The sequence below is a fragment of the Limanda limanda genome, chromosome 17, assembly GCF_963576545.1.
Source record: "Limanda limanda chromosome 17, fLimLim1.1, whole genome shotgun sequence".
Taxonomy (NCBI): domain Eukaryota; kingdom Metazoa; phylum Chordata; class Actinopteri; order Pleuronectiformes; family Pleuronectidae; genus Limanda; species Limanda limanda.
This window is the reverse complement of record NC_083652.1, coordinates 22,340,216-22,359,466: the sequence shown is the minus strand read 5'-3', so window position 1 is coordinate 22,359,466 and position 19,251 is coordinate 22,340,216. Positions and strand designations below refer to the sequence as shown.

The 19,251-nt window shown below is 42.4% G+C and overlaps 1 protein-coding gene across 1 annotated transcript in view; it reads left to right on the top strand.

Moving 5' to 3' along the window:
* rhbdf1a (rhomboid 5 homolog 1a (Drosophila)) overlaps window positions 1-19,251 on the top strand; it is a 39,568-nt gene that overhangs the window by 10,207 nt on the left and 10,110 nt on the right. The window contains exons 2-6 of the mRNA XM_061089945.1: window positions 13,607-13,751; window positions 13,852-13,991; window positions 16,990-17,203; window positions 18,182-18,388; window positions 18,558-18,680. Coding sequence (XP_060945928.1) covers window positions 13,635-13,751; window positions 13,852-13,991; window positions 16,990-17,203; window positions 18,182-18,388; window positions 18,558-18,680 — 801 coding nt within the window. The 5' untranslated portion in view covers window positions 13,607-13,634. The remainder of the gene's footprint in view (window positions 1-13,606; window positions 13,752-13,851; window positions 13,992-16,989; window positions 17,204-18,181; window positions 18,389-18,557; window positions 18,681-19,251) is intronic.

Below are 19,251 nucleotides of genomic sequence, written 5' to 3'. Positions count from 1 at the left end.
ATGGTGGGTTGGGAGATAAAAAATCTTGGAAATAGGTTTTAAACCAGTTCCAGAAATCTCTCTATCTGTCTGCATGTTGCTTGAGAACTGTTCACCTTATCAGTTTCATACAAGGGACCAAGAGATGGCAGTGTTGAATTTGTTGCCCCTTTGGTTACATTCAAAAAATAATTGAACAAATAGGCGACCAGAGCTCTGTAGCAGAAGTTGCTGGGAATCATCGATCAACCCATGACAACAGCACATTCTCAAACTGTGGCTAAATCGCTGCAGGTCACTTCTACAGTTTCAGGAAGAAACCTGCAACCAGTTTTACCACAGGCCACAAACAAACTATTCCCATTCCAAACAGGCAGGTTTTAGAACAGACACTGCACTGGTTATTATATAAAATGGATGAAGTTACATTTAATGTTTTCTTGCTGTTTCTGTTGAGGGTTTGTATTTGATCAAAGCAGGTGTTTAGAGTAGCATACATAGTAACATGTTCTGTCATAGAAATGTTTCTCCCTGGATGAATGATTCTCACTTGTGCTGACACAGAGACCGTCCTTTCACCTCATATTTATCAGAGTCATTGGTCCACCATCGATGTTCTTCACAGCCTTTGCCAAATCGCCTCGTGACCCACATTTGTGTCCCACCACGGTGACAGTGAGTAACCGGTACACCCACAGATTTCCCATGTTGTTTGGAAACGAGAGAAACTCACATTGTTCATTTCCTTCTCCTTTTTTACACACCATGGTTGGAGCAGAGGTGTCGGCTGGAGTCGATGTGTGTGGGGTTGATCTGTGTGTGTTTTCCCAGCGCATGCAGCAGCGAGATCTGGAGCACACACTGCAGCTGTGAATAAGCACTTATATATTTGTCAAAGCTTTTTATCTGCCTTAAGTCATGCCCAACTCTCTGCTTGTGAGACTAATTTTAACAGTGTAACAGATAAAAGAGATTTAAATATGCGATCTTCTTCAAAATGACCTAGTTGTGTTACTGTGTGTGTGTGTGTGTGTGTGTGTGTGTGTGTGTGTGTGTGTGTGTGTGTGTGTGTGTGTGTGTGTGTGTGTGTGTGTGTGTGTGTGTGTGTGTGTGTGTGTGTGTGTGTGTGTGTGTGTGTGTGTGTGTGTGTGTGTGTGTGTGTGTGTGTGTGGAACAGAAATTAATACCCCGCCCTCCGATCGAGAGAGGAAGTATAATGAGGGACTCTGTGGATGTTGCCTCTGCAAAAATACAATTCAATCCTCTGACTTGTAAGGAACCGAGTCGTACATGTGATCCCGAACAGACGCTGTGTGTGTGCGACAGTGATATTTGACACTAAAGGTGTTTTATTGCAAAAGAAGGCTGCTGATATAACCTCAGGCAATTCCCCGTTCTTCCCTTGGCTGTTAACTCTCGCCTGATCCACATCTGCACTGCACACTCGCAGACACACACCCTCCCACGTGTGCTTATGCACATGTAATCAAAACCCTTCAGTATCGAAAATCAATGTGGTCAATCATTAATCTGAACTCGGGGCTGTTTCAACAAGACCTTTTCTAAAAAGGTTGCATCCATCTCAGGATTTTTTTTTTTTGTTATTTAGACATTTGTTTAAAATGTGGTGTTTAAAACAGTGAAAGACTTTATTAGACTTTGCCCTGAAGGTTTAGTCAAACATAAAACAAAACTACAGAGGCTTTGAATGAAATTCGAGTCGAACGAAAAATATCTTTGTGAAAGAATAAATGAAACGTCTGTTTCAATATTTTAATATTTGATTTATATCCAGTTGAAATAAAGTGGTACTTAACACACATGTATTTCCCGGAATGGCAAAGTAAGTCTACAACGTTCAAGGTGACATTATCACCTCATATAAACTCGTCTTTGTTGTGACAGGTTTGCTTTACTCTGCTTTTAGAAAGTAATTGTGGACCTGAAAGGCCGACGGCTCCAGGGCGGTAATAGAAGAAGAGGTGTTTTCCAACTCACTCACTTCACCTGCACCAATGTGAGGAAAGACAATTCTTGTTTGTTGTCTTTTTATCCATAATGCATTTAAATACTTAAATTAATACTTATTGTATTAAGAACTCGTATGTGGGTTTGATTTTGACCACAGGTAGCCTTAGTGCGTTTCATAAAAACTCTTTAAATCAGGTATTTTGTTCACCTCTAAACCTCTCATTGATTACTTCATGGCTTGAGAAGCTACATTTAAAAGTATGGTATAATTTAATATGATTTCAGTTTCATGATTCATATATTATGGCGTCTAGAAAGCAATTTAAGCTGCAACTTAAGGGTTGACTTTGAAAAGCTCTGTCACGAAAGGCTCGACAGCCTCCATTCTCCACTCTGCTTAAAATCCAGGCTAATTTGGCTAATTCCCATTGTCCCACAGCGGCAAGCCTCACTTCATCTGTTGCCTTCACGAGATGTGTCAGCTTCTATGTCACAGGATCCTGAGATGAGTGGGCGGAGGGCCTCAGCCAAACGTTTTTTTTTCCTTCATACGGTGATGTGTGCTTTATTGTGGCCAGAGATTGGACGTGTGTATTTGCGTGTGCCGCGTGGATGTGTTCCTGTGCATGTGAGCAAGAGTCTGTTGTTTCCGTGGTCGTGTGGACCGGACACGCAGAATGCGCTCGGTCTGCGGCGTGTTTCCTGCCTTCGTTTGCACGTCTCCCCTTCCTCTGCTCCGCACTTCCTTCCTCCGAGCGCACCACAGTAAAATAAGCTGTAATCTGACCTCACTCTACGCTGGTGGTCGTCCCCACACAGAGGATGTGACATGACAGAGCCGTCGGCGTTCCTTTTGTGAAGTATTTTTAATCCTGTTGATTGATTAGATCCAACCTGACAGCCTCTGGTGCTCGGTTATAGTTTTCAACCATTAACCTCCAATGTGAGGTCTTTGCGAAAACATTTTTTTTTTTGTTTATTTTGTTTATTTAGAAGGATCCCCATTAGCTCTACCCTAAGACAGAGCTACTTTTAGTGGGGTCCACATTGAAGACATGCATACAGATATCAAACATTTAAAACATACATTACAATACCAATATCAAACATTTAAAACATACGTTTAATTACAAATATCAAAAGTTAAAATACATTAAATAATGATCATACAATATGTTACAGATATCAAAAATAAGTTAGTGGTTATGCAGTTTTACCTTTGTCATGATATAAAACACTGATAGGTAATTCCATAGAAGCGAAAGCGTCAAGTAAGAAAACTAAATGGAGTTAACTCCATTATCCGAGCAGAGAATTTGCTCAGTGCATCATTTCCATCGATGGAGGAATGAAATCTTCAGCCTGCTCTTGTTCAGCCCGGTCGACATCAGGCCGTACAATGCAGCCTTTTGTGTGGTCTTGATTCAGGCTGATATCATGGTGGAAACTATGTCGATGGGGATCACATGTTGTTAGGACACGCTGTATGTGAGATTCTCCTCTTACTTACCGAGAGAATGTCAAACCTCCAGTAGACAATACGGTGCTTGTTTCGAGTCTCACGACACATTCGGGCGGACGGGGCTCCGCAAGGTCGACGGCTCACCCCCCCCCCCCCCCCCCCCTTGTTGTCTAAAGCAGAGGCTTTTATTAAGCCTTATATTGTAAGACCTTGCGTAAAAGCCTGGCCGGGCAAAGAAAGGTGCAAGAAAGTCTGACACTAATTTCATTGATTTTCTAATTATGGCAAATAATGTGAGGAATCATTGTGCACAATTTTGATGTGTTTTGACTAATTTAGAAATTTACTAAGGAGAAACAACTGTTTCCATCCTTTGTGAAAGTCTCCAAGATTTATGAGACACTATGTCATCCTCTGTAAATGTACAAATGATGTGACGGACACGATGAATTGAATATATTTATGTAATTTGTAATGTGTGGACAGTTTCTTGGCTTATTCCACCTGCCTCTCTCAACCCTAACAGCAGATTATACTAAGATATTATACAGCATATTTGACATTTGGTGTGTTGCGACAGCTCTGTTTTTTATTAAATCCCTGTAGATCTTAAACATCTGCCACAGTCGTCTCCCAGCCTCTGAGATTATGGGACAGGGCCTGTGGAGTATCACAGTATCTCGTTGAATTTCATTAATTGCCCTCAGCACGTTTTTTCATCATGCACGTGCTCTTTCGGTGTGGATGTGTTGAACAGTGGGTTTCAGGAGCTGCTGCTGGATTTCTCCGGCTCGGTGAGACTCCTCAGCAGTGAGAAGCTGAGGAGAAGCGACTACAGCAAACAACTAGGATTCAGGTCTGGCAGCTGGAGTCCCGAAAACAAACAACTTATCAACGTCCCAAAGTGGTCGCGGGTGAGCTGATTCAGCAGAGTGTTACCCAATCCAACCAAAGTGGCTGCAGAGTTTACACACAGACCTCTTGTTATGTATAAAACCTTATCTAGTTGTCTCGGAGTGTGAGGTATATATAGCCCGTGTCGGGGGGGGGGGGGGTTTTACTCTCAGCTGCTTCCTCGAGATTAGAGGCACAAACACAACTCCGGGCGGTGATATGCTACAGATTTACTTAGAGAGGTTTATTTTTCCACTGGTGTGAAGACAGGCCGTCGTGAGCAGAAACAGCCCCCCCCCCCGCTAACAATGCTGAGAACACAGCGGCTTTGGCTCGTGGGCCTCGGCCAACGTTCACAGAAGCTCCAGTAGGAAGTGTGTAGTAAATAATTCACCTTTGCAGAATGACTAAATAATTCAAGTGCTGAATTAGCTACGCATGTATTAATGTTTCACCTGTGTTTCAGAACGGGAAGGAAACTTTGTGCAGAAGCCGATCTGATGTTCTGTTTGCAAACACGCTGATATTAAAGTCATTATTTGTGCTGGTGTCTGTGTTCTGTTAACACATCTCACCTCTCCTTCATATTGATTTCCTGTGCAGGATATTGCCGCACGATGAAAGTCTGGGTCTCGTCCTGATAAAATAACCGAATGCAATTTTCTAGGACCTGGAGCCGCCTGGAAATACAAGGCTCTGTAGAGGAAAGGGTGCATGCAGCTCGATGGCGGATACAGATATTGCCTCTTGCACGGATATTAATGGAAGCGGTTTTATGAAACTTCTTTGATGCACACAGTTCTTGAGAGGTGTGGTCACGTGTGCTTTTAATGAGAACCCAGAGATGTGAATCAGGATGGTTTTTGTGTTTGTCTACGGTTTCATGCAGATGATCATCTGCAATGGAGCTCTAAAAATACACCACACGCATGCAGCCTGCTGTTAGAGGGCCATTTATACTTTCATGAGCTATTCATGTCTCTGGCACTCGCTCCTTTCATTTAGTAAACACTGTTGTGACAGTGAGGCGGTCTGGTAATCAACCTGGTACCAATCTGTGACTCGGGACTGAAACCACTGAGACTAAAGCATGGATTCTTGTTTGTAAAATCCTGACAGCCTGAGCTGAAGACCTGGACCACTGTGATAACACGCTGCTCCACCCTTCTTGGCTGCGCCCACCACCCACGCCTATAGTCTCAATCTCCCACCTTGCCACTCACAGCAGCCCCACCCACCACGCCGTCCCCGGAGCGAGCCAGGACACTCGATCCCCGGGTCAGCTGCGACGGGTATTTCTGATGTCTCTCTGTGTATGTGTTTTTTAATGTCGTAAGGGTTGGTATGGCATGACACCCCGTCACATGGGTAGGGTCATTTCGATGACGGCACCTTCACTGGTGCTAAGTTGCAGTCCGGTCTGCGGCCTGCGTCTGTATTTCACAGCGTATTTTCTACCCTGTGAGATGTGTGGAAAGGGAGAAGGAGAGAGCTGAGAGGCTTTACGCCTGCACATCTCAATGTGTAGGGGAGCAATGTGTGCCAAAGAAGCCATGTGTCAGTTTTCATTGTTGCCTGAAAAGAAGACACACATACAAATGCCCTAATTGCCTCCTCGTGCATATCATCCACAACTGGTGAAGTCACCTTGTATTAAAGTCTGCGGTGCAATATAACACCTTTATTTTTAGTCGCCTGTTTCTCCTCTGTGTTTCTCTTCTCCTCGCTCAAATGAAAGTATCAGTATCTTTGCAATTACACCAGCTTCGTTATTCACAATGTCTGAAGCACAATGTGCTATATTAAGATCAAATGCATATTTTTGCAGTCAATTCTCAGATGGGCCTCAGATGCCTGTAGGAACCTCAGGACAAATGGTTTATGTTTGGATCATATAATGAGGTGAAATGCGAGATCTGTTGCTTCTTCATATTGTTTCACAAAGGCCTCCACCCTTTCACTAAAGTGACTGCATGGTCATGAGTTTCTGCTCATCATTACGAAATCCCATTTATGGGAACTCCACAGTTTTGGGGTTGGTTTCTCTGTTGCAACACTGAGTGTGTCTGCTGTGCGCAGCATTTCCTTAGAGAGCATTTCTGATTTGGTTTGCAAGTCTTTTAATAGAGGAGAGCAGAATATACGTTAGATTAGGACAGTAACTGCCTGAACAGCATTGTTTCCCTCCATTGTTTCCTGTGTCAGGCCTCGCCTGCAGCAAGGAGTGAGACTAAAGAAACAATGGATAGTAGGAGCATTCATAGTGAATGACTAACTGTGCAGGCATGGGGAAAACAAACAACCAGTTTGGGCCACCAGGAGTTTTAGGAAAACAGTAATCTGTTAACCTGGTACCAGATTAGATTTGCAGTAGATTATAATGACATCAATCGATATTGAAGATCTCGTTATCAAATAGGAGTCATTTGAGCGGAAGTGGTGGAAGAGTTGACCTGTGGTAGACGCCACAGGAACATGCAGAAGGGAGGATGAAAGAGAGAAAGGAGGAACGAAGGCCTGCGGGCAGGAAGCAAAGCAGCTCTCAAGAATGAGGTATCCGGACTTCTCACTATAACCAGATTTAATGAGGTCACCCATCATGGATGTCAAGCAGCGAGTCCTCTTCTCCACTGTCCACCCTGCCTGTAGTCCTGCGGGGGGGCGAGCGGGGACCACCTAAGGCTCCGTCAGCCTCAGTGACACGGCTCTGTCAGCCCCCCCTCGGAGCGCTGCAGCTCCGGTGGAGTCGTGTACACCAGCAGAGTACACACAGTTCCCGGAACTGGCCAGGCTCACGTCCATAATGGTTAGACTTCATGTGGTTTCCTGCTCTGCCATTTCAGTGTGGTTGTGTTTCAGCCTGGGATCTTGAGGAATGTGGGTAAGGCATTCACTGAGATTCAAGCTGGCCCTGGATAGAGTCGATTTGGAGAATGCACGGGACTATCTCAGAAATGTCTGATAATAAAAAATATTTTATAACAGATTAAATGGCACAGGAATGAGCAGTTAATTTTCATGGAGGAGCTGAAGATTGTAAAAAACGGCAACTGCAGCCAATTGATGCCGACAGCTTCAGCATAAAAGAGCCAGATCACTGTTTAATTTATGATGAATGACAAACAGGAGGCCAGTGCTCTCTAGCAACCCTCTGCATATTTGAAGTGGAACTCAGAAAACGAGTTATGCTGCACAAAACAAAGCCTCTGTGCTTTTTCAGCAGCATGTCAAAGGTGGGACGTAGAGAACCATTCACTGAGTCTGTCTTCTTTGTGACTTCAAGCCTCACCTGGGAGAGCTGGACCTCTGTTGTCATAAGCCAGTGCCTTTCTCTGCATGACTGGAGGCCATTTACCAAGTGATTGTATCACTGACGGCACAGAGAACTTCATCGGGCTGGAGTTTGTCTGTAGAATATAATGCAATAGAGTGCAGAGAGTCCGAGTTATGCTTGTCAACCCCGGTAATTATGGCCTGCTGGACATCCCTGCACCTGGAGAGACACCAGCTCGTCCTCTGTGTATTCTCCGCCTGTCTGTCTCTCCTCCACTACCTCCCGATACGATACTATCACGATACTTAGGTGGCGATACGATATGTATTGCGATTTCTGTGGGTATTGCGATTCGATATTACGATTTCCTGGGATTTCTTTTGGTTATTTTTTTTTTTTTAAATACTGGACCATGGAAAAATGTTGAATCATTCCTTCAAATACAACACAGTCAAATTCACTTCGAGCTTTACCAGTTTTATTTCAAATATTAACATTAACTTAATGACTGCCGGGCAGCCAATAGAGAAAATAAATAAAAATGTTCCCTATTATTGTATAGTCCCAGTCAACTGCACACAAACTGACAGATTAAGAAATGTATGCCACTTAGGCAACTTTTAAACAATAAATAAAAGGTAAATTAAATAGAATGAATAAAAGTTTACTTAAAATATAAACTTTGAAATAAACAAAAAGTAGGCTATTGTTGTTTGCATGTAGGCGATGCAAAGCTAGTGCTTGGATATGTTTAGATTCTTATGCAAAAACAAGAGCTGGTCAACATGCTCTTGGGTGATGTTGCTCCCCCCATATATCCCCCCCCCGTATAAACCAATAAATATGTTTAAAAAAAAAAAAAAATCGATTTGGGAGGCAGCATATTGATTTAAAATCGTCATTCACAAGAATCGCGATCTGTAACTGAATCGATTTTTTCCCCCATCCCTAGTCATGGGTGTCTTGATTGAGTAGGAAGTGTTAGTTTCTCACAAGGACCAAGCGATAGCAGGAGGCCGTCTCTCGCGAGGAGCAGTGCAAAGTTATGGGTGTGGGTCCCCCCCCCTCTGCGAGATGTGAATCTCCAAGTCCAAACAAATGTTTTTGAAGAAACTAAATTAAATCATGGCTGTCTGAAGAATGTCAGCCTCAAATTGGAGCCGGGAATGTTAACACTGTGGGAAACTGTTACACGCTTCGCATCGCTGCCGTGCGACATGGAAAAGGAACAATAACCTTGAGACAGAGATAAGATATTATGGTGCATTAGCTAAGCAGCCAGTTGGGTTGAACAGTTTTAATAGTATAGTCCTGTCTCAGCATGAAGCGGTGGCTTTTAGACAGATTTTCTTTTAGCGTCAAACTTGATCATGAACAGATACAGATGCTGTGTCGTGGGAGGACTAATCCTCCAGCCTGGATCGATGGCAAACACAGAATTCAATCAGCTCACCTTCCCCTGAGGACATCTGCCTCAGAAGGTCGTCCGGCCTGTGAAACCACGTCTCTCTCAGACAGGGACCAGCTTCTCTGGTGCATGGATGTCTGGTTACCACTCATTGGAGAGTAGGGATGGGGGAAAAAATCGATTCAGTTACAAATCGCGATTCTTGTGATTGACGATTTTAAATCGATACGCTGCCTCCCAAATCAATTTTTTAAAAATTAAAAAAAAAAATTGAAATTTTTTAAAACATATTTATTGGTTTATACCGGGGGGGATATATGGGGGGGGCAACATCACCCCAGAGCATGTTGACCAGCTCTTGTTTTTGCACAAGAATCTAAACACACCCAAGCACTAGCTTTGCATCGGCTACATGCAAACAACAATAGCCTACTTTTTGTTTATTTCAAAGTTTATATTTTAAGTAAACTTTTATTCATTCTATTTAATTTACCTTTTATTTATTGTTTAAAAGTAGCCTAAGTGGCATACATTTCTTAATCTGTCAGTTTGTGTGCAGTTGACAGGGGCTATACAATAATAGGGAACATTTTTATTTATTTTCTCTATTGGCTGCCCGGCAGTCATTAAGTTAATGTTAATATTTGAAATAAAACTTGTAAAGCTCTAAGTGAATTTGACAGTGTTGTATTTGAAGGAATGATTCAACATTTTTCCATGGTCCAGTATTTAAAAAAAAAAAAAATAACCAAAAGAAATCCCAGGAAATCATAATATCGAATCGCAATACTTACAGATCGCAATACATATTGTATCGCCACCTAAGTATTGTGATAGTATCGTATCGGGAGGTCCCTGCCGATTCCCGTCCCTAATGCAGAGATGACATTTCATGCTCGCAGCAAGAAATGAGTCGGTGACAGTCGTGGCTGCAGCGACAACGCCAACTGCTCCAGCAAAACTCCTCCTGAGACTCGAGTCGCTCAGCTGCCATGTTGTCTTTGGAGGAGGAGGACGAGAGAGAGAGCGAGAGAGTGAGGGAGACAGACTTTCAAAGCCTTGGCCACGGCTGTCGTTTGGACTTTAACGAGTCTACAGTGTGTGGGATACATTATGTTCAGTATTGGCTGTGGTCTGGCTTTAATTGAAAGTCAGATATTTCAGCCACTGTCTCACTTCACTTACATCGCTTTGAATGTTTTTTTAAATTGTTTGTGTGGGTTTAATATGACAATCAAGTAGAGAGCAAGTAGGAGGAGCTGTGGGGCTTAAATCGCCTGTAAAAAGCAATCACGTGTAAGTACGGACGAGATGAGTGGGAGACAGTAGGGAAAAAAAAAAGCTGAATGCCCAGAGAGACGCTCAGCGCAGGAACAATGGGAGTTGTTTAGTTTGCTTCCACCCATCGCTGCCTTGTTCTCTGGAGGCGGAGCTGCAGCGAGAGGAGCAACCAGGGCCCAAGCTCTCAAACACTGTTAATCAAGGAGGAAAAGCAGGTTCTCTAGCTGTCCTGCCCCCCCCTTCCTACTTTCCCAGATCTGGCCTGTATCAGGAGCCTTACTGATTGGACTAATGGACAAAAGTAATTAAATGTCGGGTGGTCCAGCCCGGGGCGGAGAGAGAGAGAGAGAGCAGCTCTAACTTGTGCACAAGCTGAGTTGCTGGTGTCACATTTGCATTTCTCAAATTGTTAGTCTGCGAGAGAGATCCATGACTCTGCAGTCTTTTTAGTTTTTTTTTGATGAATAATGAAATTTCAATCACGAGTGAAGTCATGCGGACACTGAATATTGGGTCAAACTGACGTAGGACTTCAAAGTGTCACTTCACTGGCCGGAGTCCAGTCTGCTCCGCTCCGCTAATCTGGTTTCACAGTCCAGACAATGTCACTAGAGGTCAAACAACATTCAATATAAAAGCTTAATAGAAACTGCCCAGACTGACAGTGAACAGACTGTAGCAGCAACTACAATCAGACTGTTGTACAACACAACTCGTTTTTTTGCGATGGGTTATTACAAAGTACATTTACTTAGTTACTGAAGTTAGGTATATATATATCATGTATCTGTACTTTACTTAAGTAGATTTAAGTTACTTTTACAGCGAGTTGGACCCCTGATCCAATCAGAGTTGTTAGGTAAGATTAGACCCCGCCCACTTCAATAACTGCAAATGGATTCAGAAGAGACCACCACCGGTACTCAGCCATAATGAAGGAGTAGACCGTTGCATTAGGGAATAGGATACACTTGGCAAGTACTTTTACTTTGAATACTTATGCTTATTTAAAAGCAAGTATTTTAATCAAGTTGAAAGTTAGTGTGTACTTATACTTAAGTACATTTCTGTCTATTTATTTGTCACTTATGTAAAACATTTGACTTCTTTCTCCACCACTGCTAGTTTTTTCTTCTTCTATCATCTTCCATTGTCCTTCTGTGAACCGGTGAATTGAGAAATAGCTGTCAGCAAGTCGTGGACTGTGTTTAAATATTAACACATTGGTGATGACCTCTGCTGCCCCCTCAGCGCTGAGGTTTTCCTTCTGTCGCTGCCGAGACACACCGACAACGCTTCCCATCATCACTTGGGCTAAACCAGAAGCCTGTGGTGTGTCAGAATGGCAACAGAAAGCAGATGTGGCCGCTGGACGTGGACTTTTTATTTTCACTCTTTTTCAAAGAGCTGTAACTAGAGAAGTGAGGACGTGACCCGCTGTGGCTGCTCAAGAGCTCCAAACCCCCGGATGTGACTTAATGACTGTGTGACGATGCCATCTTGTGAGGCATTTTGAGCAAATGAGACAGGAAAAGGGCAGGAAAGGCAAAAAAAAAACAAAAAAAATAAGTTTGTTTTTGTAACGGCTCAGCAGCTGAGGAGACGGCCCACTTATATATTTGTGCTTTGCAGAAAGTTGTTTATTGCTGCAAGCCTTCCACCAAATGAGGGTATGGTTTTGTCTTTTTGTTAGATAGTTAGCACTACCTTCTGTACTTAAGTAGATTTTTCACATATCTGTACTTTACTTGAGTATTTCTTTTTCTGACGACTTTTTACTTTTACTCGTTACATTTGAACAAAAATATGTGTACTTTCTACTTCTTACATTCTCAAACTGGCTCGTTACTTGAGCAGCGGAGGTTGTCTCTCTCTCTCTCTCTCTCTCTCTCTCTCTCTCTCTCTCTCTCTCTCTCTCATCTAGGGTTACATTTTTTTACATTATATACATTATATTCATATTGTTGTTAAAATTTTTCTTAAATCTTGAGGAGAAACATTTTGGTTTGTTTTGTGTCTGTAGAGGCCTACTATAAAAAGCACTTTGCATTTTTAATTTTGGTACTTGTACTTTTACTTTTGATACTTAAGTACATTTCAACACCAGATACTTTTGATACTTAAGTACTTTTAATATGAGCTACTTTAAGACTTTTACTCAAGTCATTTTCTTACGGGTTACTTCTACTTTTACCGAAGTCACTTTCAGGTAAGATATCTGTACTTTTACTCAAGTATGGCTTTCAAGTACTTTATACAGCACTGAGCACTACTATGTAAAAACAATGGATTACCACGAAAATTGATGTAAGAATGTAATATGGGTCAAGAAAGAACCCATTAAAATGTGTTGCAGATCCAAGATTTTTTAGTAATTTTCTTAAACATTGTACGACTGTTTGTTGATTTCTCAGACAATCATGTGTGAATCATATTTCGGGGGGGGATGGACTCCGGTAACTACCACCAATGTGTAGCTAAGATAACGTGATGTGGCTATAAGGCTTGTTTAAATTTAGGGGATTGTTTGCCTTGCCAGAGGGTTGGGTTTAGGGTTATGCGGAAGTGAAATTCTAGTTATTTTGTATATTTGCTCTTGTCTGTACAGTAAAATCTATTTAAATCCATAGCAAATGTGTGAGAAACTACCAGATACCATAATTTGAAGGGAAAATAGTGGCTATATGCTGGTGAAAGGTAAAGGAGTTCACATTTCCGTGGGAATGATGGGAATGAAGAAAATGACAGGAAATGGAGCAGCAGGCCCAGAGAAGTGAGGTTCGGCGGTGGGACAGTAAAACGTACGGGTGGTGAGAACCAGGCTGCAGCTGCTGTGTGATGCTGAGGTTTCCTGTGCACCTCCTGTGGTCCTCACGCCCCGTCATGGGAATGTATGCCCAGTCATTAGACTCTGGTAAATGGCTTCTGGAAGCAGAGCAACGTTTAACCACCGAGAGGGATTAGGTTTGATTTAAACTGTAGAATGAAGGGATTATGTTTTTAAGACTGAAAACGTCCTCACACTGCAGCTCGAGTATTTATTGCTTTTTGTAAACGGCTCCGTGAACTGTATTCAGCAGCTCCAGAGAGTTCTTGCTTGACTTTCTAATGAACAGAAATATGTGAACGCCCATGCTTGACTCAACTCAGGGGCCTTAGCACCCTCTTGTGAAGCAATTCTGCAAATCATTGTAATCATCATGTCTGCAGCTGCGAAAATAGCATTCGTTTTTTGATCATGTGTTTTGACGGCCGTTACCGAAGATGACACGTGATTTGTAATTCATGTGAAACGCATTTCAATGACATGGTTTTCTCATGTTCTTCCTCTGTGCAGCTGGCAGGCCTGGGCTGGGACAGAGAACATGGCTGAACCACGGCGGGAGAGCACCAGCAGCCTGCAGAGGAAGAAACCTCCCTGGCTCAGACTGGACATTCCCACAGCTCAGATGTCAATGGAGGAGCATCCCACTTTTGTTCAGGTGCCCTTCTCTTGCCGAATCACCCCCTCTCAACATCATTCATTTATGTCCTGACTTGCATTTTCACTTTTCCTTCTGGCCTGTGTCATGTCTCGTGCAGCCCGTGAAGAGGCAGGGGTTCCTGCGCAGTATCAGCATGCCCGTGGAGACCTCTCACCTCCAGTCCCCGCCCCGGGACTTCTTCGACACCCGGCGGCCTGTCCTGCAACGCCAGTCCTCCATCACTCAGACCATAAAGAGGTACAGGCAGCCGGCAGTACACTGGACGGATTCAATATACTGGACATATAGACGTGATAAAGAATGAACTCTTTCCACATCTTTACAGTTACAGTTAGATAGATAGATAGATAGATAGATAGATAGATAGATAGATAGATAGATAGATAGATAGATAGATAGATAGATAGATAGATAGATAGATAGATAGATAGATAGATAGATAGATAGATAGATAGATAGATAGATAGATAGATAGATAGATAGATAGATAGATAGATAGATAGATAGATAGATAGATAGATAGATTACTTTATTCATCCCCGAAGAGAAATTAAGTCGTCATAGCAGCCGGTATATTTGAATACAATAAAATACAATACAATAGAATAAAATAAAAAATATTGAGGTAGAAAGAATAAAAACACAAACACAAGATAAATAGGTAGATAAGGTGCAGTGGCAAGATGATGGTAATAGTACTGATGATATGATGGTAATGTTATTGTTAGACAATATATAAAAATAGTACAGTATATATAGTATATAATATAACATAATATATATATATATGATAGTAATTATACCAATATAATAGCAGTATATAGTAATAATGGCAGCAACAGTATATATAATAATAATAGTAAATATAATAATAATAATAACATGTACACACATATTGACGTGATAAAGAATGAACTCTTTCCACATCTTAAGCTTCAAGGTTGTGTTGGCAGTGTAGCTTGCAAGTAGTGTTGTTGTTTACATCAGGTAGACAATATTGTGTGTGTGTGTTGGTTTATGGAATAAAATGTTGCGTTTTATAAGTTGATATAAGATTCACGAGCTGCAGTAAATGGAGAATATTAGCTCCCTGTGTCCCATTGCATAACTTTTCCACACGTCTACAGTGTTTCTGCTTTCCTTACCTTTTTACCATGTTGCATGGCTGTTTCTGATTAACAACCTCAGTATCATCTTCCCGGTTGGAACTTTCCTAATGTTTTAATCTTGATGAAAAACACAACAGTCTGCTTTGCTCTCTCTGCTCGATGGCTACAGCCTCTGTCCAGCTGCACCTTTCCTTCTCACTGCCTTGTTGTTGTCTTTTCTCTTTTCCTCCTTCTTCCCTCTGTCCCTGGTCGCCTCCCTACGGCCTCTGCTCTGCCTGGTCACAGCAGCAGACGGGTGCACTTTGAGCGGATTAACACGGTGCCTATTAAGGGCCAGCGAGCTGCTCGCCGCTGCACCAGGAAACACCACTCGCTCTCCAGAACCCTGCTCAGGTACGGCAGGATGTCCCCCCCCCCCCCTCACAAGACCGCAGGTGTTAGGGTCAGGATGAAGGTCTGGTGTTTGCTCACTTGTTTACAATGAGGGAACAAGTGAGTATATTCTCCCACATCACTAGATTCACAAGAATTGTTTTCGCAGCTGTGTCTTATTTTTTTTAACTGAGTCATAAAGAGATCTGATACCAAGAGCTGTAATTTCCCTGTTACAAGTTCCTCTTGATTTCTGAGGCAAAGTAACGATGCAGCCTGGCAGCAGAGGGTGGGGGTGTCACTCATTTCCTGACACCTCACATCAAACATGCATCGGAGCGGAACTCATTTTATGTTCAGCTCAAGGACTTTAAATAAACATGGACAGCGCATCTCCAATTCAATCCTTAACCAAATCGCCGGAATATCCAAAACACCAACGGTTGTGCGTCATGTCTCAAAAGACAAACATGATGGTTCACCCCCATTTTTTTAGCATCAGATAACAAAACAAAACTTACCAGAAAAAGTCAACAATGACGTTTCTGCAGAAAGAAGAATAGAATGTTTTATTTTGGTAGTTTTCCTCAGAGAATGTCACACGTTGTCAAGACCATATGAGACAATTTGGGATTTGTGACTAGATTAATTGACCTAAAATAACAGAAACCTTCTTGAGAAAAGTTCATTTGATTTGTGCTTTGACCTTTTAGTTTGGGTCATCTCCCATCGATTAACACGGAGGAGGCAGGATTTAGAACCTCTACTGCTGCGATTGAGGCGCTTTGGGGAACAATCCTGTCGGCCATCTTTATAAACAATCTCTTTTTCAGCCATACTCATAAGGACAGTGAGGGCTGTGTCCACTGGCGCCATGCTAGAATATTAGCTGTTAACTTTCCACTGACACATTCTTTAAGAACAGAGAAGCGGTGAGAATTATTCACGGAAAGAACGAGTGAGCTGAGCAAGAAATAGATTCTCACCTAATACACTGAAGCGTCTCTCTGCAGCTGGTGATTAGTGAGAAAAAACACAGCTCGCTTGTTTGAATATTTCTTTGAAGAATGTTTCCACTTCCACTTCCTAGCCTCAGGGTGCAGCAGCATTGTTTGCTCTGGTTCTTATTAGGCCTCAACCACCAGCACCGTGATTGCACGTTCATTCATCTGGGTTTAGCAGAGAGTGGAGAGGGTCACACACAAGCAAAGAAAGCTCTGGAAAAATCCTCCATTCTCTGTGTTAATTGGATTTGGTGTCTGCTCGCGTCAGTTAAGATTAGCGAACATGTGAATAAGTTTGGATTTTATTCGCAGCATCAGAACTTCTGTAATCCTCTCTTTCTCTGAGCATTTAGGCTTCGGGAGTGTGTGACTGGGCACCATGCATTCAGTGTGTTACAAGTTGTGTCTACCTACCTGCTGCCTGTCTTCTTTCCCAGTGTTCAGACAAACATAAAACATGCCCGGGCATATTCCCTTTACTGCTCTTATTACATACACTATCTACGTCTCTTTCTGACATCAAGGGGAATGCGGGCTTATCAGTCTCTTGCATGTTTGCCGATCCACTCCTCCATAAACAGAGGGTCAGCAATCTCTTTTTCGAGTTTCACTGTGCCCGATAGGACTTCAGCTCTGCCCGTGAGAAGTAAACCCGTATACACCGGGGTCCAAAGGTCTGAGACCACTGCTTCCCTGTTTGATGCTGAGTTTTGTGACCCAGAACTGAAAGGACAGTGTTTGTGGCATTAGGGGAACAGCGGACTGGTTCGGAGTCAGCAAAGATGGCGATGCCACTCAGAAATGGCAGAGGAAAAGTCTGCGCCACTGCAGCCTCCGCTACGGGAAGCTGAAGCCGCAGGTGATCCGGGAGATGGATCTGCCGAGCCAGGACAACATCTCCTTAACCAGCACGGAGACCCCGCCTCCGCTCTACGTCCACTCCTCGCAGCATGGCATGCAAAAGGTGAGGAAATATTGTTATTCACATTAATCATTTTTGGAAATTAAAGTCGTGGGTCATTCTTGAATGTAACATATGCTACAACATGTGTTGAATGTCTCTTGGTAATTCACATTATAAGTAACACAATGTCTGCCTCCGCTCACATGTGCAGTTCCAGTTTACATTTTCCAGATTCGTGAGGTCTTCACGACATTTGGCCTTCGACTGCTTATCTTTGAGGAGAATTGAAAACTGAATCAAAATTTTAAGAAATTCTTCTTGGGAAATCATGGTCAGAGAGTTTTTACCAAATTTAAAAAGGATTCTCTTGAGACATTCTTAAGATTAACCAATTAACAAGGCAACAAAGGGTTTTGTGAGGTCCTAGTGACCTTGACCTTTGAGCTTGACCCCCAAAATCTAATCAGTTCATTCTTGAATGTAATATATGCTACAACATGTGTTGAATGTCTCTTGGTAATTCACATTATAAGTAACACAATGTCTGCCTCCGCTCACATGTGCAGTTCCAGTTTACAATTTCCAGATTCTTGAGGTCTTCACGACATTTGGCCTTTGACTGCTTATCTTTGAGTAGAATTGGAAACTGAATCAACATTTTAAGAAATTCTTCTTGGGCAATCATGGTCAAGAGTCCAAAAACATATTTTGAAAGGCCACTGTGACCTTGACCTTTAACGTTTGACCATCCAAATTCCATCAGTTAATCCGCGAGTCGAAGTGATTATTTTTAGGATTCTCTTGAGAAATTCTTAAGATTCACCAATTAACGAGGCAACAAAGGGTTTTGTGAAGTCCTAGTGACCTTGACCTTTGAGGTTGACCCCCAAAATCTAATCAGTTCATTCTTGAGTCCAATTTAACATTTTTACCAAACTTGAAGAAATTGCCCCGAAGCGCTCTTGAGATATCGTGTTCAGGCGTAACAATGTTTATTGTTATTCTGCTCCTTCTGATTCCGTCCCACTTGCTCTTCAGATTGTGGACCCACTGGCTCGAGGGCGGGCCTTCCGTATGGTGGAGGAGGTGGACGGCTACAGCGTACCTCAGACCCCCATCACCCCCGGAGCCGCCTCCCTCTGTTCCTTCACCAGCTCCCGCTCAGGTCTCAACCGGCTGCCTCGCCGGCGTAAGAGGGAGTCGGTGGCGAAGATGAGCTTCAGAGCTGCAGCAGCGTTGGTCAAGGTGAGTGAGAGAGAGGAAGTACAAAGACGACAATGCTTGTAAAAAAAGATGAGCGCATGATGAACAAACAAACTTCCTGTACTTTATTGGTCTTCACTGGTGCTGTGTTACTCTGTGACAGAAACATTGCAGCTGTGAAGCAGATTTGTTTGTGTGTGTGTTTTCTCAGGGGCGCTCGATCCGGGAGAGCACTCTGAGACGAGCCCAGAGACGGAGCTTCACCCCCGCCAGCTTCATGGAGGAAGAGATGCTGGACTTTCAAGATGAACTGGACACGTCCTTCTTCGCCAGAGTAATTCAGAAAAACAACAACAATCTTATTCTGCTGTTTTTTGCTAGGCAACCTGTTAGATAGATAGATAGATAGATAGATAGATAGATAGATAGATAGATAGATAGATAGATAGATAGATAGATAGATAGATAGATAGATAGATAGATAGATAGATAGATAGATAGATAGATAGATAGATAGATAGATAGATAGATAGATAGATAGATAGATAGATAGATAGATAGATAGATAGATAGATAGATAGATAGATAGATGGACAGATAGATAGATAGATGGACGGATAGATAGATAGATAGATGGATAGATAGATAGATAGATAGATAGATAGATAGATAGATAGATAGATAGATAGATAGATAGATAGATAGATAGATAGATAGATAGATAGATAGATAGATAGATAGATAGATAGATAGATAGATAGATAGATAGATAGATAGATAGATAGATAGATAGATAGATAGATAGATAGATAGATAGATAGATAGATAGATTTCTTTATTCATCCCCGAAGGGAAATTAAGTCGTCATAGCAGCCGGTATATTTGAAAACAATAAAATACAATAC